Raw genomic sequence first — 26,114 nt, 5'->3', positions numbered from 1 at the left:
TGATCCCCATAAATACACTAGAAGTAAACAAGGCCTAAAAGGTAACCTGGTTAGATTTTCGGCCTGATCCCTGGTTATAATTTTCCTCTTTGTGAAGCTTTCCCTGTGATTTTTGACATTTGTCATGCACAAGATTGGACATTTGAGAAGGTGTTAAACTGTGGGTTTATTGTTCTGTTTAGGAGGAGGTTATCCCCTGAATTGGTAGTCCAATGGGAGCACATCAAGCTTGCTGCTGCTCAGATTGATAGGCGAAATTTGACTGATGGGGTGGTGGGGAGTTTAACTGCTAACAAGATGTTTTCTACTAAATCAGTCAACCATCATTTGGAACGTGACTTGGCTGGATCTAGTAATAAGTGGGTTTGGAAGGCAGATTCCCTTGAAGATGGCTGTTGTTTCAGGATGCTATCTTAACCCGTGATATTTTGATAAAACGACAGTGGAAAGGTTCTGAGTTTCCTTCTGCGACAGTAATGAAACAGCTAAACACTTGCTTTTTCTCTTGCTCACATGCTAGAGTAGTTTGGGGTGCTTTGGGTGCGGTGTTGAGAACTAATACTTGCCCTACTTCCCTGTGGTAATGTGTTGCCTGGTTGCATGCTTATTTCCCTCATGGTCATAGATTCCATATTCTTGTGTTGTCGGTTGCTTGTTGGGCAATTTGGAACATCAGGAACCAGATCACTTTTGAGAAAAAAATACAGTTCAATCTCATGTGGTAACTATCTTTTTTATGTGTTCGTTTCTTCGCTATTGGGCAGGTTTGTATGGTTCTGAGGATGCGAGTCTGATTGTGGTTGGGGCTGAGCAGCTGATGATCAAGGCTTCGGAGTTGGCGGGAGGACATCATGGTCGTGGAGAATCGAGGTCTGCAGCAGCACCGTCGATGGTACCTGGCAGGTTGATGATCGCTGAAGGGTGAACAAAAATGACAATGTGTATCTCAGCCAGTGTTTTGTGTGTTTGGAGTTGGCATAAGTCGTATGTGGATGGAACTTGGATCCTTTTTTTTTTTATGTTTGGTGCTGTTAGGTGGTACGTTTTTTTTTTTTTGCCCCATAGCATGGTTCTTCATGCTGAGGCCAATGCGGCGGGTTTTCTACCGTTAGATTCTCTTCTTTCCAGTTTCCCCATTTAATTGCTTTGGTACTCAAGTTGTAAGGAAAACTGGTTATTTTCCGTTGAGCAACTAATGGAAAGGGGAGAAATCCCAGTTGGAAAAAAAGTAAAGTACATCAATCACATGCATTTTCAGCAAATAAGCAGAAGGATAACCACATTTAGCATGATCAGTGCTCAAGGAGATTCCAGAGTGGTGATAAGCAATGTATGCACAAGACCATCATAGATTGCGAGCATGCAAATGCATATGCCTTGAGGACAATCATTATAGTGTGCAGAAAATAGAAAACCGCAGATCCAAAAGTTATCAAAAGGATCAGATGGAAGATAACAATACAAATACTATAGGTTCCTACTGCCAGTAAGAAACTAAGGACTAAACTAAAAGGAGATGGTTTCTTATAAAATATCAGTGCTAAATATGATCCTATGGCCTACAAATTGAAAGCTGATAACGTTAAACTTGCATGCGAACTGACAAGGAAGCACAAAAGGAACTTCAGCTACAGAATTTCCAGGTATCGGCAAAATGACAAGTAAAGCAGTGATGCGATTATAGTCTAGATTCGGAACTAACATACCACAAGATGTCCTGACAGCAGCTTCGCACAAAGCAATTTTCACTTTTTCAGAGTGAAACCAGAGAACTCAGCCTATATCAAAGTTCACAACTCCACATTCAGAAAATCAACTAACGATAAGACAGAAGAAACTAGTCACTTCACGAACTTCTTCAACATAAACCTCAAAGTTCAGCATAAATCATAGTCTAGATCTGGATTCAGAAATTAACTAAACACAACAACAACAAAAAAGGCCAGCAAGGGCATCATGGATGACAATCATCTTCAGAGTGAAACATCAACAAGTAACCTTCACAGTGAACTTAGTAGCCCAAGATATTGGTGTCACCGTCGAAGGGATCAGATAGTGCTGTCACAGCTTCTAATGTGAAGCTCTCGCGGTCTTTAACATTCTCAAACACAACCTCAGCATCCAGGGAGGCCATGTGGCTTTGCTTCAGCAGATTTTGCTGGTTAGTAGACATCCTGGACTGAATCTTGATAAACTGCAGCACATGGGCTCTAGCAAGGAGAAAACATGCAAATTCAAGCATGCTGCGGTTGTGGTGTTCACATTCCAGTCTCACTATCCTGAGATGTCTGGTAAGACAGCTGATGGGATCACACTGTTGGTAGTAGTCAGAGACAATGGCGTCATTCTCGTCCGCAGCTACCTCATAACTGGGATCAGAGGACTGCACAAAATGATGAAGCTCTGTTCAGCTAAATTTGACGGCTAGTACCCACAGAAATAAGGCAAGGCACCAACTCAAGTTTCAGAAATCACCTGGACATGCAATGTCTCCAAGAACGGGAAGAACTCCAGTACGCTTATCGCCTTCTCCATGTCCTCCTTCTTCGAGAACTTGACACTGATGGCCAAAACTTTCACACTTTGGATTGGAGCACGGATACCCTTGTCAACCCCCTGCAATGCACAGTGAAACACTTAATTAGTTGTCACTCGGCCAAAACAAATTACGGAAAAGAACCAACCGAGGTAAGGAAATCACCGCCGGAGCAGTCTCTCCGAGGAAGGACATTGGAATGCTGGCGACGACATAGCCTAAAGCAGTAAGCTTTGGTGCGCCAGCGATGGTAATGGCTGCGTTCAGACGGATATTGCCGAGCAGGCGCTCCAGACAAGGGGCGTCCTCCACGGTGATCTCCTCCAGCTGCTTGTAATGCCACACGCCGAGGAACACGAGGCTGCGGCAAGAAGAGACGCGGATGCGTTGGATGCCGTGGACGTGCTTGAGCATCAGGGTACGTAGCGCGGGGCAGCCGGAGAGCGCGCTCTGAAGGCCGGCCTCGGAAAGGCTGGTTTCTGAGAGGGTGAGCTCGGTGAGGCGGGCGGCGGCTGCGGCGGAGGCCCCGGCGTCGGTGAGGCGGCACTTGCCGAGGGCGAGTACCTCGAGGGTGGGGGAGCCGAGGAGCGGGTCGGCGCGCGCCTCGTGGCACCACTCGGGGGAGCAGCGGAGGGAGACCTCGCGGGCGCCCCTGGCGGCGAGGTCCCGGAACCAGGCCTCGGCCGCGGAGACGCGGCCGCGGAAGGTGGTGCGGGAGAGGCGGAAGAGCGGGACGGGGCCCGGGTGGGAGGCGAGGGCGCGGGTGATGGCGTCGGCGCGCGCCGTCCAGGGCTCGATTGAAGGCACCGTGCCGCGCGCGGGGGCGGGGAGCTGGAGATCGTCGAGGCGGAGGGGGGTCCCGAGCCACGCGTCGCGGAAGCGGGTGGAGAGGACGACGGTACGGGCCGCCTCCGCGGTGCCGAGGCGGGAGAGGATGTCCGAGAGCAGAGCCTCTGGTAGCTCGCTGATGCGGTCGTCGCCGCCGCTGCGTGGTTGCGCGAGCGCCGCTGCCATCTCGCCGGCGTTCGCCGCGGCGCGATCGGGGGTTTTTAGAGGGGAGAGTGAGTTTACCTTTTCTTTTCCTTCAGGTCCCTGGGATGTCGGATCAGATGTTTGGGGAAATTGGGGGTGTGGTGGTGGATCAGATATTTTGTTGCTATACTGTGGGAACACATTTCATTTCTCTTCGCCTAACTTTCGACAAAAGAAAAATTCACAAGTATTCAGCTCATTTCGGCACCAACTCAATTTGTAAGCCTTCAAGAATAGCTCAGGATTCCGGTGGGTATCAGTTATGTATATGTGGGCTATCACGGGAGCCCGAAGTGATGCACGAACATTATCCAACCAGAAGACTTTCACACATAAACACACACAAAAAGCATCTCCTAATATTTAGATAAAGTAGTACAAAGTCATAACTCGCATCATAATAACTATTTCCTTGGTTTTAAATAATAAGATGTTTTGTTATGCCGAAATAGCCTACCAAAACGACTTATTATGTGCAACCAAGGAAGTAGTTTGTAACACATGGCTTGTTTGGATTGCGGCCGCGCGCCTTGCCCAACCAATTTTTTGGTCGTTGACTACTACAACTGGATCCGTTTGGATCAGCGCCAGAGCTTCCGAACCACGAAAATATTTTGGTCGCTCTGTTCAGTTTCTACACCAGCGTGTTGGCGAGATCCTGACGGCGGAATCCCGCGCTAAATTATTGGCCTGCCAATTTTGGCGGGGATAGCTGCGGCATGATCCAAACAGCCCCGTAAAGCCGTTAGTTCACACATCATCACATCAACTTTGTGCACATAAACGTTGAGATGCTCGTCTCAGCATATCATCCCCTGATAACCCTTATTGTTGAGTAATTCAATCTCGACGGCCCCTCGGAGAATGTCGAGCGAAAGTGTGGTTCTAAAATTATTTCGAAGAACTAACCATTTTTAATACTATGGTTGATTTCACTACATTTGAGCATAGGATAGATAGGATAAGATCTTGACTATCTATCATTCCCTCACATAGTCATACATTTTCAGAGGATTTAAATTTAGCAAAACCTTTTTCAAAAAATAGACAACCTAGGTTTGTCAACAAACCAACCGCACCTCGACTCACACAACTGGCGAGCCTCGAGGACAGGCGCCGCCGTCTTCCTCGGTCACGCGCCGCCGCCCCGACTCACACAACTGGCGAGCCTCGAGGACAGGCGCCGCCGTCTTCCTCGGTCACGCGCCGCCGCCCCGCTTCTCCCGCCGCCCTCCAATCCCCCTGTCGCCGGCTCGCGTTGTTCCCTTCGCCGTCTCATCCTCGCCTCCTCCCGTTCCTCCGCCGACATCGGTGTGCCCGCTGGCGCGCCGTCCCCCTCCCGCCTTCGCTAGCGCCGCCGTCTCAGTCCCGCTCACCCGACCTCATCCGGAACCCTAGCTCGCCCTAGGCCGCGTTTCCGCTGCCGATTTGTCAGTCCTTGAGTTGTTCGCTCCCCCCTCTCCGCGTCCTCCTCCATGAGCCTCGCGGCCGAGTCGCCGTCCCCTGCCCCGTCGTCCTCCAGCGGCAGCGACGATTTCGCTGCGCTCCTGGACTCGGAGCTCGAGCTCGCCTCTGCCGTCGATTCCGCCTCTCCTGACGACCCCGCCACATCGCTCACCAGCAGCGACGACGAGGAAGAAGAAGACGCGGTGGTCGAGGCAGAAGATGCGGGACAGAGCAGGTACGAGGTCTGCAATCCCCACTTCGTACCGGTCGGCTGTTGCGATCATGACCTTCCATTCCACGATTCTAGTGTTGAATGTGCAACTTTAGTGTAGTCATCAGCAGATTTAATCCATTTTTATCTGGCGTGGTAGATTGAGTCAGGCAGATGCTTGGGAGTCAATTTATCTGTTCTACTTGCAACGTGGTGACTGGTGGATTCGTGTATACGAGTGCAACATTTGATGCTCTAGCAGTTTTTTTTTCCTAGGGTTTTGTTGGTGTCAGTGCTATTCGTTAACTTAGCATGTTAGCAGCGTCTGCTTCACTTGATTATGTTTTATGGTATCCCACTTAATTTGAGAATGAAAATTGATCATTACAATATGCGCGCCTTACATTTCACATGGAAAATGGATTCTGCTTTGGTTTGCGAGTTTGTTGTTGTTCTTAGTTCTTCAGCCTAGCTTCATTGTCATGCTAAGGTGAAGCTAGGGTAAGCCATTTTAGACAATTTGTGTCTTAGCATAATCTATGAACTGCTGAAGCTTAGGATCAGCAGACCAGGCACTCTGTTGGCATATTGGAATCTTTTTGAGTATTTTTTTTGTCCAGAAGTAAGGTTGGCTTAGTCACCATCATTTTCTTTTCTCCTCTTTAATATATATCCAGAATGTGTTACATCATCAGTTCACAATAAATAGTTAAGTAAATTGATAGGATTGTAAGTGATCAGGTACAACAATATTGAGATAGCTTGAAGCCTTGAAGTATACAAAATCATCCATTTGGTAAACAACTGCACCAAATAGTTTAGATGCAGTGATTTTGGTTTTTGGGGTGGAGAGAGAATGTCCTTCTTGATGAAGGACCCTAATACTTGGGTAAGAGGATGGAACTGGAGGCAAGAACATGGGATGATGTTGTGTTGAGAAAATTATGATTTATTTTGTAGATTTTGTGTTATAGATCTGACTGCTGACTCCACGAAAAATACAGTACTAAAAGGCGTAAAGTGGATGTACAACACCAAGATCGAGGAACAATAAGGCCTGATGAAGATGCAATTGGTATGCTTGTTCATCTCGTTTTGCAAAGCATTAGACATTAGCAACTCAAGTTTCTGCAAAAGAATGTAGCAACTCAAAGGGACATGATTGAACACTAATTGTCTTTCAGAATTGTATTGATAAGTAAGCTACTCCCTCCTTCCATAAATAAGTGACTCAACTTTGTCTAAATGCTGATATATCTAGATGCATTATAGTTATAGATACCTCCGTATCTACAAAAAGTTGACTCACTTATTTTAGGACGGAGGGAGTACATGTTTTAGATATCTGTGGAATTTCCAGGCCCCATTCTCATAAGAGGTATATATTATGCTTATTATCATTGAGTCCTTTGTATGTGTGAAGACCTTTTCCATCTGATCTCAACTTCCAACTGAACTTTCTAATTAATTTTCCACTTTTGTTTAACATACAGATGATCATGCATTAGTTTCTTTATTTCATTATGGTTTTAGTTTGACAAGTGTCTCGTGATCATCCATCTGACAACTTCACCATGGATTATTGGTGTTGTCATGTTGACAACTGAAAGGAAATATTATTTATGCCGCCATTCTATAAGATGCTGCGTTGTAATGCTTATGTCAACCTTAGTTTGGAGTTTCAAATAAAAAAAGCCAAAAAGGTACACTTTATTGTAGAAATCACAAATTTAAGTAAAAGGCTTCTGAATGCGCTGACAAGGCTGATTGCGTTACTGTTGGTTGTTAGGTTTTCCTAATGCTAAAGTCAAGTTATTTCCTTCTGCATCATAAAAAATGCACGTTGCCTTTTGCGTTAATAGCAGAATCTGGCTATCCTTGTCATGTACTCATGTATTATTTTCAAATTAGCCAGTTGCCTAAAAGTCAGGTATGCCTTTTCTTTTTACCTTCTAAAAATATCCCCGAAGGGTTTAAAAGCTATTCTTATATAAAACTTTTTTTATTGAAGTTGTTGGTTCTTCAGTTCAGTATATCCTATCTATATCATTTAATTTTCACGAGTATAGCAGATGATATGAATTATTGAATAATATGTTGTAGAAGCTTCATCTAAAGATGCTCAAATCAAGATATGTCCTCCACATCCTGGATTTTTCGGTGGACTTTGCTTTAGGTGTGGGAAAAGGCAAGACGAGGAAGATGTTCCAGGAGTTGCTTTTGGTTACGTCCACAAGGTACATAGACGTACCTTCTCTCTAACATGAGAGGTGTGATTGTTCCCTTGTTCAGCTTACCTTGCCTACAAGACCCATTTTCCTTGGCTAATATTAGCATTATATCTCCAGTTCGTTTTCAGATATTTTAAATTATTTTTCTGTTTTCAATTGTGCTTGCACAATGCCTTCCATAGGATTTTCTGAATACTGGAGCTATTTAAATGCAGGGTTTGAGGCTAGGTACTTCAGAAATGGACAGACTACGTGGATCTGATTTGAAGAACTTACTGCGTGAAAGAAAACTGATACTTATTTTAGACTTGGATCATACACTGATTAACTCGACAAAACTCCATGATATTTCTGCTGCTGAAAATAACCTGGGAATTCAAACTGCTGCATCAAAAGGTAAGCTGCATATATCTGTATTTAAGTTTTAAGAACCTTTAGCTATTTCTGTACACAATGTGATATTTTATAACCATGATCATAGGAGCACTACCTCCGGTCTACAGTATATGTGACTATGGCAGTTACTATCCTAGCCAGAATCCTTACTAGAGTCGAATTTGTCCCTTAGTAAGTCACGTGTCCAAGTTGTGCTAGGGGAGTCAGTCTGTTGCGTCTGCTTATTGCATAAGGTTGGTTATTATACAAGTCCAGTCCCTGTAATCTGTTAGGTATGCAAATAAGAAAACTTCAAACCCCAAGTAAGTTTTAGAGCCTCTAAGCTTCGCCTGGGACAAGCCCAGAGAAACTTGAAGGGCGATTTTCCACCTCCCCCCTCGGCCCTTGCAATCCAATCCATGCTCCCAATATCATCTTGTAACTCCGCTAACCTAGCTTAGAAGGCCATGACAGAACATGCAATCAGATAATGAACAGAATTGAATGTCACTGCTCATGGCAACTCTCATTGTTTTTGTTATGTTTCCTATATGGTTTCATTTAAAGATTGCTATTTTCATCTCTGGTACCTCATCACTGGTTATTTTGATTAAAATTTTACAGTATGCAACAGTTGATATTGCTATTACCTAGCAGTCAACCTGGCGATAGTTGTTTACCCCAAATAGCAAAGCATTTTATATGATGGAAGCAGCAGTCTTGTGATACCTGTTCTACTATATGCAAACTTCTATTGTACTTCCTCCGTTCAAAATTAAGTGTCGTATGTTTGTAATTCTCATGTATCTACACACTAAATGTAGATACATGTGTGAATCTAGACAAATCTGCGACATTTATTTCCGAACGGAGGGAGTACATGATTAGTTTCTTCCACGGTTCCACCTACTGTATGCAGACTTATATTGTAAACGATTATTGGCTTTGATCCTTTCAAAACTTTGTCTCTGCTTATCCATGAATGTAGACAGTTAACCACTAAGATGCCCTATGCAGATGATCCAAATGGAAGCTTGTTCACATTAGAAGGAATGCAAATGCTTACAAAGTTGAGACCCTTTGTGCGTAAATTTTTAAAAGAAGCAAGCACTATGTTTGAGATGTATATATACACCATGGGTGACAAGGCTTACGCAATTGAAATAGCAAAGCTTCTTGATCCTCGTAATGTCTATTTTGATTCCAAAGTGATTTCAAACTCTGACTGTACTCAGCGACACCAGAAAGGTCTTGATATGGTTCTGGGAGCTGAAAGTGTTGCAGTGATTCTTGATGACACTGAGTATGTAAGTGCTTTTCTTGATGAGCTTGCCTGTCACACATTTATGATACTCATCCGTCCCCAAAAAAGCTGCTCAACTTTGTCTACAGAATTATATACGTCCGTATCTAGACAAAGTTGAGCAGCTTTTTCTGGGATGGAGTACTATTTTCAGTACTTACTAGTTACTATTGGTCATGAGTGTGTTGCTCAAGGCATGTCCTAACTGTGTTATACTTCACCGCTAAATTTTTCTGCGTAATGGTAATGCTTGCATGTTTACGTGCTTTTTTTTCAGACCCCGTGGTTGATTTGATGTTTCCTGTTTTATAAGATTTGTCCATCATTGTTTGTTAGCATACTGTGTCTAGCCTGAATGTTGTTATTGATTTCAGGTCTGGCAGAAGCATAAAGAAAACCTGATTCTGATGGAGAGATATCATTACTTTGCATCAAGCTGTCGCCAATTTGGTTTTAGCGTCAAATCTCTGTCAGAGTCGATGCAAGATGAAAGGGGGATTGATGGTGCTTTGGCTACTATTTTAGATGTCCTGAAGCGTATACACACAATTTTCTTTGACTCGGTTGGTTACTTAAGTACACGTTTTTAGCGCAATTTATCGCCTTGCTACCTTCTCGCTGATGTGCATAAAACTTGACCCTAATAAGCACTGATAATTTTTCCTAATCAATTGCTCCGGCACTTCTGTAGGCTGCTGAAACTGCTCTTTCTTCACGGGATGTAAGACAGGTACACTTCCATACTTAAGCTGGAAGTTATTTGTACTTTATGCACCGTGAGCATCTTTAGTCTCAGCCCTGCACTTTTTGCTATCACCATATTGTGTTATGTGGACAACCCTATCCATTTCTTATTTTAAAGCTACTTTTGATATATATGGTCCAGTGGTAAGAAAGCGATAACGGAAAAAATGTAGACGCAGGCTCAGAGTTATGTAGTCTGGAATCACTATAAATGTACAAAGGAATTTGGTTATGCTGATAAGTTCTGAAATCACTGTGAACTAGAGGCTGGTAACTAGATCCTCCATAGGGTCGCACACTCATGGTTCATACATTTATGTTGTCACTTACATACCCCCTTTTATAGGTAATCAAGGGGGTACGGCAGGAAGTACTGCAAGGCTGCAAACTAGTCTTCAGCCGGGTGTTCCCAAATCGTTCTGTCCCACAGGATCAGTTTATCTGGAAGATGGCGGAGCAGTTGGGAGCTATTTGCTGTGCAGATGTGGATTCGACGATCACCCATGTCGTTGCTGTGGATGTTGGAACAGATAAGTCTCGCTGGGCAGTGGCCAACGGCAAGTTCTTGGTCCATCCCCGCTGGATTGAAGCCTCAAATTTCCGGTGGCACCGGCAGCCTGAGGAAGATTTCCCTGTAAAGGTAAAGAAGAAGGAAATGGATAAAGAAAATGATGTTGCTGCTGCCACTACCGGTAAAGAAAATGATGCTGCTGCTGCTGCCGCCACCACTAAAGAAAATGACGTTGCTGCGGCCACTGCTGGTCCAACCGACTCGTAACATATACACAATGGATCAAGAAAAAATGTTTCTAAGGCGATACGTTTGTGAGCCGTGTTTCTGATATGTATCATAGGTACGCCACCATCTTCGGTTCTTTGTCTCTAGAACAGAAAGGTCGGAATTTTTTGACCTGGCCTTGCAGATCCATGGTGTTAGTTTGATACATGTGAAGTTTTGCGGATGGTCTGAAGCTCAATGAGCCTCCGGCCACACAATTAAGTGACTATCTAACGCCAGACTAGATCCATTTTACACTGCAGTGTCTTTTAAGATTGGCATGATACTCTTTACCTGTTAAGTGTGTACCATTGCTGACTTAGAAGACAAAGAAATGAGAAAAGAAGCCGAGAGAGGTGTTTTGGTATATACACCTGGGAGCCAAAGTGAATTTCCGCGTTGATTTATATCTCTTCGTGTTGTCCTATGCTTGCCTTGGGTGGAGTTTTTCCCTCTATTTGCTCTGCACCGAGGTTCACTTTCTTGCATCACATCAGTGCCTCCGTTAGCTGTACACTTTTCCTCACACTTCAACTTCCTCATGGCCGGGTCTTCAGAACCGCTCCCTGACTACTTTTGCACAAACTAAACTCAGAAATTGACACAAACTGAACTTGCAACGAACGTTGAATATTGGTAATTTTGGGTCACAAAACAAGGGCAAGGTATATATGCAACACATGCACTTCACTCTCACAAAAATGGGGTAACAAGATTCTTGCTGAACACTACGCAATATAAGAAAAACTAAGAGCATCTTCCCCAAACGGCGCCAGATCGACCGATTTGGGGAAGCTTTTTCTTCGTGCCGTGTTTAGGGGACGCCGCTGCCTAGCCGTGCCCTCCAAACGAGGCCCTAATTTTTTTAATACAATATTTGAAAACACAACCATTTTATTAAACAAAGCATACAAATAATATATATTTGCTAAAATTGTTTTCAAATTAAAATACAACAAACAATAAAACAACTAAATAAATATAATAAGTGTGGCTAGATCAATGTGCCGCCGCACTTGCAGACCCTCCACGTATGCTCAACAAGATTATTTTAAAGTTGCTCGTGAACATTGTTGTCACGGATCTATGCGTGCATAGCGAGTAAATCAGCAAAATCTGTAGACACCTCATGATCAACTCCGCAAGAGGGCCCTGACACTCATAGGGACCAACATGTCTCCTGACCTGATTCTTGCGGTCATCCTTGATGATCATGTTGTGCATGATCACACAAGCCTGCATCACCTCCCACATTTGGTCATGAGACCAACTTAGAGCAGGGTACTGAACAATAGCAAACTGAGCTTGAAGCGCATCAAATGCCCGCTCCACATACTTCCTGCAAGCCTCATGTCACGAAGCAAGGTGGCAATTCTTCTAACCTGATGAAGCTAGGATTGTTTTGACAAACTTCGCCCATTTTGGATATATACTATTGGCTAGATAATAGCCTATGGTATATTGTGTCCATTGATCTCATAGTTGCATGGTGGAGCATGACCTTCCACTAGTTTGCTGAACACCAGAGACCGATGCAACACGTTAATGACATTGTGTGATCCCGCCATGTCAAAGAAAGAATGCCAAATTCATAGGTCATAATGCTTCAAGCACCACACTACAATATCCATGACGCCCTTTGTACATACCTTATCAAGCAAACGGGTAGTTCTTCTATGACCAGTGCATACAATCGATGCTTCCAAGCATCTCAGGGAATCCCCTCGCTGCATTTTGTGCCATGATCCTTGTAGTCCCTTCTTCAGTTGGCCCTCTCAAGTAGTATTTTCCAAACTTTCCCACCACAGCTCGGCAAAACTTGTACATGCACTCAATGGAATAGACTCACTCGTACGAAGGTAGTCGTTCTGTGTATCGGCAGGTGCTCCATACGCAAGCAACCTCATGGCAGCGGTGCACTTCTGAATCGACGAGAACCCGACAATGCCAACAACGTCGTGCTTCGGCTTGAAGTAGGGGTCGAACTCTCGAACGCCATGGACGATATTCATGAATAAACCCTTGCTCATCCTATATCAGCGGCTGAAATTGTCAGCATGTGTTGCTTCATCTCCGAAGTAATCGTTGTGCAACATGGTATGTCCCTCCATCCTCTATCGGGGCTTCGACTTCTTTCTTCCCGCCTTTGAACCTCCGTGGCGCGGCCTCTTCCTCTTCTCTGCCTCGGCATCAAGCATGTTCTGGAGGGACGCGATGATCGACAAATGCTCCCAAATCTCGTCGTCGAAGGCTTGATCTCCCTCCAACATTCTGACGATCATCTCGTCATCGCTATCTATGTCTGAAGCAAAACAAATGGTTAAAATTCATCCGTGGCAGAGGAGGCAACGAACATCAACCTATCGCGCCTACCAGACAATGCGCCGAACACATTCTGTGCGCGGAGGAGGGGCGGATTTGCCTGCGCTTTCTGGGACGCTTTCTGGGACGCGTTGGCAAAGTGATGGCGACGAAAATGACAGCAACGGAGCCAACCGTCACGACAATGCCCGCCGTCGAGACAGCCGGAAAATCAAGCGGCGGCGAAGCTCTGCCCGACGTGTCTGGAGTGTCCCCTGTGGAGCAAGGACAGCCTCAAACCGCCGGACACCGTATTGAGCCGCGCCAAGCGGAAAGAGGCTTTGGGGCGCACGACTGGGACCGAAAATATATCCAGCGCGCCCCAAAAAGCTTTGAGGGACGCGACTGGAGATGCTCTAATGTTTCCGCTTAACGAATTGATTCCAGAAGATGCACCAAAGGCCTATCACTATGTACAAAAACCACATGGAATGTGCAAAATAGGGTTCACTACGACACGAGAAAACGTCACCCAGGTCGTCCATTTTCTTTCACAAGTCACTCCAGAACAAGAGCTGACTAGTAAGCTATCTACCCCAGTGATCTCTCATTGATCCAGTGAAGAAGAACAAGCCCCTCTAAATCACAGCGTCGGAGCAGCCTCAACTTGGTTGCATTAAACAGGTGTCATCGCACCACAAGCTCTCTAGAGTTGTTTCCATAAGTAACAAACTGCTGCTGGTTCTACTCTGTAAGGGCATACACAACCGCTGTTCTGCTTGGAGCGTACACGGAGAAAGAACGTGGTCTGTTGTCATGCGGATGTTCCTGCAAGGTCATCAGCCAGTGGAGAATACTTTCAGAACTGTGAGTAATTCAGTAAAGAGGAATGCAACGGTGCTTGAGCCCAGACTTACGGTTGTGAAGTAATCAACGCCATGATCTAGCCTGCTGAACCCACCAAAGAGTCCATCGTCAGAGTCTAAGGCCACCTGATAAAAACAATAGCAGAAAATGTCACTTAACCAACAAAGCCCAGTTGCTTGTTCAAATGTGCTGTTCTAAAACAGCTATGATGGTTGGGGTAGATTCAGAAAATAGTTTCAGTATTAAGAGTGAGCCCAACTGAGGAAGAAGACTGTTAAGAACCTTTCTTTCGACTACAACATCTAGAGTGACAAATTTAAATTTCTTAGAAATATTCTTTGATTTATAATGATGGTTAATCAAGTACATGAGCAACAGATCCAACCCATGTGGAAATAAAAGTTATAGAACCCACAACCCATGGTGATGAAAGCTGGACAATAAAGAAAAGCATACCTTGTACTTCCCAGGCTTGGAACAACCAACACGGTAGTCAAAAAAGCTATTGCTCCAGTGGAAATTGAAAACAAATACCAAATCTCCTCTCTCAAAGATGATCACCTTATCTTCCTCGTGCTTCCGTGAAACATACTGGTGCTCAGATGTCATGAACTGCAGTGACAGTGTTAGTGCTGGGACAGGTATCAGTATGCAATCGCTTAAGCTAACTGATTTAATTGGTGAAAAGCGATTCCATCTCCTTTTTTGCAGTTTTCGTTTCATTTCATTGAAAAGGTAGAAAGTGTTACATGCCTCCTAAGAGGTTTACAGCAGTTTTTGTGTAATTACTGGAAACAATTATATACTTTCGTATTTGAACGTAATAGTTTGACCGTTTGAAGAGATTGAAGTTAACTGTAACTTATGATGCAATAGTAGTAATGATAAACCAATGACATTACCCCATATCTTTCTTCAAGATGATGCATTGCCTGATCGAACTCTTGCATACCATGATATCTAAGAAAATCCGCATCTCCCTGAAAAAAACCATGATATTCTAATAATTAACATGCTAACACGTATCCATGTTAGACGTCTACAGAACTACAAAAGAAATATTGATCAACATTATGATTCAACCCTAAAACTTACAAGATCAAATCTACGGCGGCATTTATCATAACTATTGTTATTTCCAGGGAGGACTGAGCCGTTTGGAAGAACCTGCGGACCTCTTGGAAAATCTATCCATTCTGCAAAGTAAAATATAAGTTAACTTCAAAACCACAGCAAATCACAACCATGCCGAATGTAATCATGCTGTAAACACTGACCAGGATGCCCAAACTCATTTCCCATGAAGTTAAGATAACCTTCACCCCCTAAACCCATGGTGACAAGCCTAATCATTTTATGTAATGCTATGCCACGATCAATGCGAGGTGTTGAAGGTCTGTCCAGAGCCATGAAATCATACATATCCTGCAAAGAGAGGTTGAGCTGTTCATGCCATTCTGTGTCGGATCAATAGTTTACATCACAGTACCGAGCATCAACCATCCTGAAATACAACTGCTCAGGTCTAAAAAATAGTAAGCAAGTACATAATACAATTGTCTTAACTTTGGAGTCCAAAAAAACTCATTAGAAACAGATTTTTTTTGTTACTTGATTATTTCCTGACAGGTGCCAGTAGCTACAAAGGTGGCACCATAATCAAAATATCAAGGAGCATGTAGATGTAGTGATGACATAATATCCCATTGCTGTAGTTTATTTAGTATATCTAGCCAAGGTGTATTAAAACCAAGGCTGGGACATGAATCAACCCACTCCTTTGGGGCAACAGGGCTAAGCAATATAGTCTTCTTTGTCCAGTTTTCTGAGAGATCAAAACTGCTTGAGCCTTGAGGCACTATGGTAATCGTTTAAGAAAGTACCAGGTGATTATAAATCAATAAATTTAAAATTTTAGTACATGGTTCGTTTGATTTCAGCCAGTAAAAAATATTTCCTCGAGAAATTCTGATGGGGAATCACACAGCAGCATGTGTTTTTGGCTGGTTTAGGAAAGGTGTGAACAAATGAACGATGTCATAAAAAATATAAAAAATAAGAATACAAAATTGCAACATTAACTTTCAAAGTTCACAAGTCACCACACAGTATGTTTTCAGCGACCTTTACTCAAGTAACGGATGGGTAAATAGTTGGTGATGAGTGAGGTAGCTAATCTTGATTACAAGATCAAAATAATAAACAATTAAGTAAATAAGAACAAAAATTTGCAACTTTAAACTTTTTCGAAGTTCAGAAGTCAACAGAAGATATGTTTTCAGCATCTTTTGCTCAAGTAAAAGATGTCGAAATAGCTGGTGATGAGTGAGGCAGCTAAACGCTATCACAAGATAAAAAATACCAGTAATTTGATGAGAAAAGGTCAATTATGTAGTTCTTTTGGTCCAAAAGTAACATCTAGTACCTTATCCATCAACCAGAAGGCAATAGTCTTGTCACCGACTAGTGCTTGATCATGACTTTCTGCGTAAGTGACGCACTTCTCTGACCACCTTCTATTTGTTAGGGTGTGCACAATATCTCCCATTTTCCAAGATTCATCACTTTGCCTGTGTTAAAGAAATGTTAAATTTTATTGCAGCACACTTGGAAAGTACAGAGAATGTACTAAGTACCACCAGTTGACAGCTTCAAAGGGCATGCCCAAATAACCCGCAGAAAAGATATGTGAACCAAAGAGCAGAAACTGCTTTCTAAGAGCAGGGAAAAGCACCAGGAGCACAACATTACTAAAGAGGGCAGAAAATCTCTCAAATCCACCGAGTTGGTTGAATAATATGAATAAATCTAATTATTGACATTGTATCAAATTATGATTTAACATTAAAATAGCAGAGCAACTAATTGTAGGACAGGTCATGGCAGGCTGGCAGCTGCAAAGTAGTTATTGCATATACGTTCAGATACAACCGTACAGATCCACAGCAAGCTACGGCAACCAGTGTCCAGTACAGAGATTAGAGCTTCAGTTGATAGGCTGCATATCTGGATTGTCATAGAGTTTTTTATTGGAGCCCTCGTCTGCCCTTGTAACAATTGAAATTAAATACGACGCATGACCTTCTATACTACTTCTATAAACCTAATAACGAATTCATCTGGCTAAATTTATTACCTAATACCTGTGCATACACACACTAAAAAGTGAACACTGTCAATGACCATGATATATAGCCCTACTACCCTATATAGAAATGTACTCATGTAAGGATATGAATAGTTACAATTTAATGAAAATATAGCGGTGTAAAGTATGTGCCATGCCCAGCATAAGAAACTATCCGCTACATTTTTGCGTTGTGCTATTTAAACCATGTTGATGATCTAGCCATCGTGCTATGCACTAATATGTAAAGCATTCTCATGTTCAACCTGATACCAGGAAAGTTATCTAGCCATTTACATAAATATTTTATTCGTTTAGCAACTGTATCTAGATCATTGAGTGTATGTAATCCCCAATATCTCTGCACTTACTTGAGGAGTTCAATCCATTTATCTGCTACAGCCATATGCAGGCGATAGTCAAAACCAACACCACCATCTTGAACAGGGATGCAAAATGTAGGCATTCCGCTGACCTGAAATTTTTCGTAGTTACACAGATTAAAATGTTAAATTGTTTATGCTGGCGGAAGTGGATCCTTGTATTTGCTTGTGAGTTGAAGGCTCCAAGTAACTGGTTTGTGCATGTGTACAACTAGCAAAATACAGTGACACTCCATTGCATGCAGGAATTTCAGTTAAACCATGTTGCTCTTATAAATACATGTAGATAACACATGGATGTATATTTTTGTGTCCTTGGGTATCTCATTTCCATAGCATTTATGGAATCTACGTAGTAATGAAAGCATGTGACATTAGCCACATACTCACACAGTCACACTTACTGAAAGACCTAAACAAGCAACACAGTCAAATAAATTACAAACATCAACCAACATGCTTGTAAGCTTGAATGCTGTTGCACTTTTCAAATTTCCAGGCTTAAGTGATTATCATCAAACAGGGCACAAACCAGTTTTCTTATGGAAACAGATATATAAGCTTATTTACCACTAATAAAAAAGAGTAACAACCTAATCCCCAAGAAAAACTATGAAATTAACTGGTTAAACAGGGCAAATACTCTAAGCACTTACATCTTCACCAATGGCTACAGCATCAGGATAAAGTCCGTGGATTAGATCGTTGACCAGCATTAAGTAAACTACCGCATCAACATCTGTGGCAAATCCGAAATACTCGCCATAGTTCCCCGTAAATGTCACCTAGAATCATAGACAGTAAATTAAGGAAATAATAATAATAATAATCACTCCCATGATATCATCAGATAAAATCATACAAGCAATACTGGGGAACTATCTAAGACTACATAGCACAAGTCATAATCATGATACAAGCTATGATGCATATCAATTGTTCCAGTGCCCTACTGGATTCACTTGATAACTTACTTGTAATCCATGGTGAGTATACATCATGGAGGTCACCCCATCAAATCGAAATCCATCAAACTTGTATTCTTCAAGCCACCATCTTGCATTTGAGAGCAAAAATCTTAAAACCTGCATAAGAATAGAATGGCATCTGTAACAAAAGATTAACAGTATCAGTTAACTAAATAGGGCGACAGAAGTCACTGCTACATACTTCCCAACTCCCATAGTTGAACAGACGAGAATCCCACATCCAATGATGGCCACGTGGACCACCATGGAAGTAATGTGTATCAGTGCCATCGAAACCATTCAAACCATCCAGGGTATTATTTGATGAGTGACTGCAGAATACATGAAGTCATTGGTAAAGCCATGCAACTCAGAAGAATCAACCAAATTAAGTCAAAGGAAAAGCAAGCTAAGATTATCAGATCAACATAGTGCAAACACATAAATATGGAAGCAAGTGGCTGAGGCAAATGAATGGCTTGATGCATATTTAGGGGCAAGGTATGATTCAACTACGAAGCTGACACAGTGAGGCATTGCTGTCATTTTTTTCTAACTTGCAAATTCTATGTAGCGGCACAAGTTCATGGCCAGCTAATTAATTTATTCATAGCATCTGAACTTGTCCGTCCGCATCTATGCTATCAAAATGTGTCACCATCACAACGCAAAGTTCAGAGCATCAGTTTACCAGAGGTACCAAATACATTTAACATCTGGTTGATTTAATACATCTGAGGAAACCATGTAGTACAATTACATAGAACAGAGAAGTATTGTCAATAGGACACTGCCATTTAGAATACCAGATAAATGTAATAAGAACTAAAGTACCTGTGAACAATATCCATAAGAACAAGCAAACCAAGTTCGTGTGCTCTATCAATCAAGGATTTTAAGTCCTCCGGAGTCCCAAAACGGCTACTTGGCGCAAAAAAATTAGTAACGTGGTACCTGGAATAAGCCAACAATACAAAATGATCATAAAAGTCAGATACACTATACGTTGTAGTAATATTTTTCTAATAAACAAACATGTCCAGATATTTTATATGCATAAAGCATTAGGATGTTAAAGCTCCAAACGGGCAAAGAGGCACATACAAAAAAATGAAAAAAAAAATTTGTGTGAATACCCAAAGCTTGCATAATATGAGTGCTCCTGGATTGCCATTATCTGCACTGCATTGTATCCAAGCTTTTTAATTCTTGGCAGCACCTCATCCCTAAAATTAGCATATGTATTTATCTTCGGTTCCTGCACAAGATCATACTAAGATATTCAGTTCATACTCAAGTATTGTAATGATGGCATATAGTAATAGTAGTAATATTTGACAAGGAGGTTACAAATAATTAGCCATATCCTTTTTATGGGAAACAGTAGGGGAGATCCTTACTATGAGTAACTATGATTTTATAAGAGCATGTCCGGTAGTCCATGTTAGACATTTCTTAGGGGTTGACACGAGAATTTTTTTATGATGGGGAGGAAAATAAAGGAGAGAGAAGATAGATGTTCTTATACAGGAAATGACCCATCGCTAATACCGAGGAGCTAGAAATGAATTGTCGCGAAGGCTATTGTTGTTTCTTAAAGTGGGTTCCAGCAATAATCTATTGGTGGATCTTAGTAACAATGTGACAAAACCATGTACCGGAGAGCTTGTTCCTTCCCATGAGCTTGTTCTTTCTCTCCCCTTATTTAATAATCTAAGAAATGGCTTGCTAAAGATGTTGTAATACGATATTTTTTACTTCTTAAATGGAAAGCCTGTCTTAGTCTTAAGCTAGTAACATGATTATATACTATCATGCAATTAAAAAGATAATGGTATTCATATATATATAACTATGTTGTAGAAAGAAAATATCTAGATTTGACATTCACATGCCCACTACCTCCAAATGCAATGGAAATTGTACAAAAATGCAGAAGAGATACCAGACAAAGAGGAAGTAGAGTTTTGAATTTGCCAATATGAAGAGATTCGAAGCATTTGAGTTTGCCACATGAATGCAATGTGTAATCTATACATAATATAATTAAAATAAAATAAAACTCTACGCAATAAACCATCAGACCAGAAACAGGTAAAGTAACTTGTGGCATACCGGGCTGCTCATTCCAATGTGTGATTCGTATATCCTGAGTGACTTTGGTTGTTTAGGTTGAGGATGTTGGAATACAAATTTCTCCTGCATTTGCATGTAAGAAACCCTTAGTAAATAGTCACAAGGGGTCAAAATGGAATATTCCAACAAAAAGTGAACATATTACAGAGCTATAAGAGGCTTAAGCCACAACACTGCATACTCACATCACTTTTGTTGGTTACACCTCAGAAGGTGAAATTAATGCATATGTCACTTCCAAGTTCAATATTTTCTTTATTCGCATGTCAGTAAGACATGCAGTTGATATTAAAAAATTGCAACACTAGAAAGTTAATTTAATAATGTAAAATAGGTAGATGGGTGCATACCTCTTCAGGTGGATCATAATATATGCCATTATATGGTATTTCACCTGGAGCCTGCACAGAGAACTTGATCCAAGCAGAAATCGAATCCTTCACGCCAGATGGTGTATCCATCCGTATCTAGAAAACAGAGAGGAAAAGGATCATAAGTAGGCTGACTTGAAAATGCTCACATCCTCAATTTAATAATTGGCTGGCCCCACCTTTACACGCGAGCCATGAGGAATAGCTGGCGATCCATCAGTATTGTTAGGGAGGAAAATCTCCCAAACACCATATTCATTCTGAAAATATCATTACCATACATCGACATCAATAGGAGCAAACCTTCACTAACAGTACAGAAAAGTTCATGTGCTATAAATCAAACCTGCTCATGTCATGTAATCAAATATTTTATATGGAAAAGCATACAAATGCAAAAGGTTCTGTTCAAAATCGGGAACGTTCAATTACACACATTCATTCATCCTTACTATAGAGTATAGACTCATTTTCAAACTCAAGAATATGGCAGTCAAGTGAAAGTGTAACAGTAGTACCGTGTTTCAGTAGAATTATTTGGCTTAAGCTTAAGATACGATGAAAATAATAGGATTTTGACAAGATATATTTGAGGCTCAACTTGAATGAATGTGAAAACAGATAAAATAAATCCAAATGGATACATCAATAGTTATGAAGAAAACGTGGAAGACTGTAAAGCTGTAGACATACCCTGGTCATAGTATCTGCATTTGAATTCCAATTGTTGAAGTCTCCTACTAATGCTGCAGACTGTAACAGGATGCAAGAGTCAGTTCATAAATCTGAATGTAACCGGTCAGTAACTTCAATAAGCTATTTCATAAGTAAACTAGTTGGGAAATAGTGACCATTGACAATAGCTTGGAAGGTATTTGTTAAGACTACAAAAATGTACCTGTGCTCCAGGAGCCCATTCTCGGTATGTAATACCTTCAGCACTGGAAAAAAAAGGGGAAATAGGAATTACAAATTCCATGTGCAGATAGACTAGTAAAGGCTTTTCACAATAACGAGGCAATGAGGTTTCAAATTTACTTGCGGGTAAATCCAAGTTTTTCATAACCACGAGAAAATGCATCCAAGCCACCTTCATGTTGGTCAATAGCAGCACGTATTCTCTTGTATTCGCTGTATCTGTTGAAACCACCAAGGCATAGCACACAAAAAAATCAAAGTTAGCAGTGTGCTGTCCCAACAAAAGCAAAGAAACTAAGTTGCCCAACTGGTGGATTTTTTTTTTCAGGTTAGTGGTAGAGGAATTAGCGCAGTATTATAATCTATAACCTACCTAGCACATTTTCATCAGCTTGCCACTCAGTAACTGTAATGATCAGAGACACATTACGAGTAATTCCTAGTCAACACTCAGACCTTGACGGAAAGAATATTAAAAATAGCGGTCCCTAGTTGCTCCCCAAATTTGCAAGCTGGAAGGACCTTAATTCAAAATGAACGAAAGCAGCTAGTAGGCATTACCGGTAGTCAAGGTGGCTGCGGAAATCTTCCAGCATTGGGTCGATCTTGTATATCTTCTGCCCATCTCCTGGTTTCGGGATAACTCGTGGTTTCTCCTCCACGACCAACTCTTCAACTCCTTTAGTTACAGCATCAGTGACTGTTTCCACAATACCCTGAGTCGGTTCTGAAGGTTCAAGTTCGTCTGCAGCCCCACCTGCTGTGTTTGCTTCAGCCGTTTGCTCCATATCTTCGGGCGTCTACAGCATGATAAACATAAGGGACGATTGTGCCACGGACCATGGACTAACAAAATCAAACAGTGCTTTCCACACAGACAAAAAAAGTTCATTCATTTGTGAATTCCTTGGAAGATGGCACATCCCGGTAAGTTTTCAGTGCACCATAACCAAGAGTCAGCGCAGGACCACAGGTAACAAAATGCACAGAGCATTTGCAGCACAATGCTGCTATACTAAGAAGCACGAAACCTGAGTGTCTCGGCGAGTCGGTGACGGTGTCGCGTGAAGTGTGAGTCGCGGTGATATGGGGATTTTCTGGCGCAAATGCGAGTACCTACCTGTGATTCTTCTTCTTCTTCAGGCTGCGCTGGACCGGCCGCGGCGGGCTCGTCGGTGGTCAGCAAGTCGTCACTCCCACCGCCAGGCACCAGCACCTTGCCAGTAGCGCCCGCGCAGCTCAGAACGGCGCCTGTAAATGCGGCAAAGACGATGACGCCAACAGTGAGAAACAATACCCCCAGCTTCCAGTGCCAGGAAGGGAAAAAAACGGGGGGTGGGGAACAGAGGGTGAAAATATCATGGAAATGAGAGAGTGATCGTAGAAATGGTGACACTGAGGAATTTTATTTACAGGTGATCACGATTCAGAAAGCACGATCGCTTCGCCCAACTCGTTTTGATCGAAATCAACCGAGGGACCGAACAGGTGAGAGGGAGAGAGAGGGGTGGGGGGGGGGGGGGGCGAGATTGTGACGTACGCGAGGAGGAGTCCTTCTTCCTGAAGAGTGGCGGCGGCGGCGGCGAGTCCAGCACCCCGGCCCTCCGCTCGGCGCCGGATCGCGCCGACGACGCCCCTCCGCCCCCGGCCCGCACGACTCCCAGCGTCGCGCCGGACACCGCGAACGACGCCATCCTAAGTAGGAGCCCGCCGCCCAGATCTCAGTCGACCCAGCACCGTGCGTGAGAGGAATGCTGCGGCGAGTGAGGAGTGATTGAATGAAGATATTAATTGGGAAGCGAGGACGTGTGCGGCGGAGGTGGAAGCTGGCGCGGGTACAGATACAGATACAGTGCAGTCAGTGCAGTGCATGGGGATGGGGGAGAAGAGATAGACGCCGAGCCAGGTGGGGGCCCACGGCGAGTGTGTGTGGCGTCGTCTTCCGGACTCGTGCGCGCGCGCGTTCAGAGATGGCAACGGCGGAGACGCGACGCAGCCTGGGGCAGGCGAGGACGAGATCGCCAACCAACGGCTGGGAGCGCGTTCCCTGGCCAGACGTTATTTTTACGGCTTCTAGTAGGCTCGTTTACTTGCACTTTTTTTTAAAAAAAAGTGCAAGTACGGTACTCTACTGTAGTTCGTAAAAGTCATTTAAATCTTATAGAAACAGAAAAATGTTAAAGTGAAGGGGAGCTGATTTTTTTTGGTACATGATAATACTATGTTCTAATAATCATACTTCTTAATCGAAATTGAACCACAATGTCTTTTAAGTTTTTCAAATTTGTTTAACAAAATCTTTTGTGCCACAACCAACCGAGTTTTCATGTGAGAGGTTAAAAATCGCAATTGAGCACACACTAGCACGGTGCAAAAGGCGATAATTAACTAGAGACTGGTTTCGTCTTCTCATTACAGTTGCTAATATTTTTTTCTTCATATAAAAATTATTACATGGGAGAGGTTTACACAGTGATGAACAATTAGCATGAATTGTCAAGTATGAGCTTCTGATAGTGACACGTTTTGGTATTCTAGCGACTTAATCTTCGTGTAACTTCCTGTATTGGTAATCCTCTCTTGATCCTATGCATACAGGACTCCAGGTACTAGCATGTGAGCCACATCTAGAAGAAGAGTCCATCTTCATCTCACCATTGCAATGTTCTTGCTCCATTTACGAATCTACACTGATCTTATCGCAAATTCTGACGCTTCCAAATCCTATGATGTTGCATTGCAGGATTTTTTTTACCAACTCTATGTACATTGCCTTTGGTGTGTGATGACGTAGTGATATGAACCTAGCAACGTTCTAAGTTATAGACCTTGTTGGACATCACATATGTAGAATGGCTTCTTTGTGAAATCATGATGTTGTTTGATCCCCTTGTCACACTTATATATCACCATTATTACATTCAAGGTTGACACTTTGTAGCGCAACAACCTTGCGATGGGTAATTTCATGAAGTTCAATGCTTCCGGGAGCACATGGGCATATTTCTTTTTGACAAAACATAGAATTCCCATGCATGTCATTTCATTCAAAATGTAGAAGGTTCAACAGTAAAAGCCTCATATGTACCCATGTGTGTGTTTTAGTGTCCCCTCCTTCAGTGAAGTAGCTCACTGATAAAATATATTGATCATACAAATCGAAGTTCATGGTGCAACATATTTAAGATTGCTGCATTTTAACAAAGCATTTGCATCCACCATCGCAAGTCACAACTTACTACCAGGTACAAAATAGGTTTAAGCAACTATAGGCTTTGCAATGTAGAATTAAATAATCAATGTACAATCAATTGCTAAAACTCGAACCTAATTCTATTTGTTTGGAGATGATCTGAGTATTCGGAAAGCGTAAACGCACACTATATGATATCGATTGAGCTTCATACGAGGAAGAAAGTACATAATGTGTCATTATTCACATGTTTTTGCAAGGACAACTAAAGTTGACATGAGCAGAGGTTGGTAAAAAAGAGACTTGAGAAACTGGAATGTCCCTAGATTTGTCTCTTGATAAGATAGCATGGAAATCAGCGATCCATGTACTGGAATCTTAGTTTATTTGTTCTTTTTTTATCTCTCCTTGTTTTGGTTTTGTTATGTTTCCGTTGGGTTTCATATGTAGTCTACCACAAATTGCATGCTTGGAGAAAAAAGACTTCGATTATTGTTATGTATGAATCATCGAGATGGAATGTAAGTTTCCCTTCATCATGGCGGAGTTTTTTATTTCTTTACCGGTACATCCTTCATGAGTGCACTGAGCCACCAAAAGTGGAAGCCAGATGAGATTTTTGTTAACCATCACATGCAGGGTGGCCCTTACTAGATTGGATATACCTTGCAAAATTGACATCATGTCATGTAGGTCATCCTTTTAAGGGTTAATTATTGGTCAAGTGGTTACATTGCGTCAACTAGTTTCTTAAATGGCATACTTTAATGATAAAAAAATTATAGATAAGGAACACTAACCGTCGCAAAAAAAGGAACACTAACATCACATCTTCCACCTTTTAGGAAACAAAATGGAATTTATCATCTAGTTTATCAAGATGGATTGATGATTAATGTAATCCGTGTTTATGTATATAGCACTGTAAATAGTTGTTCCCTATTTAATAACATTGTTGTGGAGCACCACAGTTTCTTGTAGAATGTACTCTAGATAAATTAAATTATGCTTTTTGGTATGGGAAGGAGATTGGTTATGCTTTGGTCATGTAAGTGGGCATTCTCTCTTACACACAAATATAACTTCTCGGAGATGCGCACTTGGTGTCAAATATGTGAAAGTTTTTCAATTACAAGTTTTTGGAAATACTAAAATAAGTATAGGAGGCCAAACTCCAAGGTGTCAACTTTTTTT

At 42.2% G+C, this 26,114-nt stretch overlaps 3 protein-coding genes across 3 annotated transcripts; 1 reads left to right on the top strand and 2 right to left on the bottom strand.

Moving 5' to 3' along the window:
* Window positions 1-1,825: 1,825 nt before the first annotated feature.
* On the bottom strand, window positions 1,826-3,550 carry LOC124677385 (F-box/LRR-repeat protein At3g26922-like). The gene is made up of 3 exons (XM_047213373.1): window positions 2,702-3,550; window positions 2,476-2,616; window positions 1,826-2,383 (listed from the first exon to the last, which is right to left on the bottom strand). The coding sequence occupies exons 1-3, from the start codon at window positions 3,548-3,550 to the stop codon at window positions 2,012-2,014; spliced, it is 1,362 nt and encodes a 453-aa protein (XP_047069329.1). The 3' UTR covers window positions 1,826-2,011.
* Window positions 3,551-4,907: 1,357 nt separating this feature from the next.
* Window positions 4,908-10,656, top strand: LOC124672138 (RNA polymerase II C-terminal domain phosphatase-like 4). Its single transcript, XM_047208412.1, has 8 exons — window positions 4,908-5,249; window positions 6,230-6,300; window positions 7,332-7,462; window positions 7,672-7,852; window positions 8,849-9,138; window positions 9,509-9,697; window positions 9,826-9,864; window positions 10,225-10,656. The coding sequence occupies exons 1-8, from the start codon at window positions 5,044-5,046 to the stop codon at window positions 10,654-10,656; spliced, it is 1,539 nt and encodes a 512-aa protein (XP_047064368.1). The 5' UTR covers window positions 4,908-5,043.
* A 2,806-nt stretch (window positions 10,657-13,462) lies between these two features.
* LOC124670791 (1,4-alpha-glucan-branching enzyme 2, chloroplastic/amyloplastic-like) lies at window positions 13,463-23,436 on the bottom strand. Its single transcript, XM_047207265.1, has 22 exons — window positions 23,268-23,436; window positions 22,848-22,978; window positions 22,289-22,527; window positions 21,848-21,946; window positions 21,708-21,750; window positions 21,503-21,562; window positions 20,989-21,069; window positions 20,789-20,905; window positions 20,418-20,501; window positions 19,439-19,560; window positions 19,137-19,256; window positions 18,505-18,634; window positions 18,309-18,419; window positions 17,991-18,119; window positions 17,323-17,426; window positions 16,250-16,394; window positions 15,102-15,249; window positions 14,920-15,020; window positions 14,727-14,804; window positions 14,281-14,436; window positions 13,875-13,949; window positions 13,463-13,785 (listed from the first exon to the last, which is right to left on the bottom strand). The coding sequence occupies exons 1-22, from the start codon at window positions 23,419-23,421 to the stop codon at window positions 13,702-13,704; spliced, it is 2,511 nt and encodes an 836-aa protein (XP_047063221.1). The 5' UTR covers window positions 23,422-23,436; the 3' UTR covers window positions 13,463-13,701.
* Between the last annotated feature and the right edge of the window lie 2,678 nt (window positions 23,437-26,114).

This window comes from Lolium rigidum, chromosome 7 (genome assembly GCF_022539505.1).
Source record: "Lolium rigidum isolate FL_2022 chromosome 7, APGP_CSIRO_Lrig_0.1, whole genome shotgun sequence".
Taxonomy (NCBI): Eukaryota; Viridiplantae; Streptophyta; class Magnoliopsida; order Poales; family Poaceae; genus Lolium; species Lolium rigidum.
Note: the sequence above shows the minus strand (reverse complement) of the source record. Positions and strands in the feature narration are given on the sequence as shown.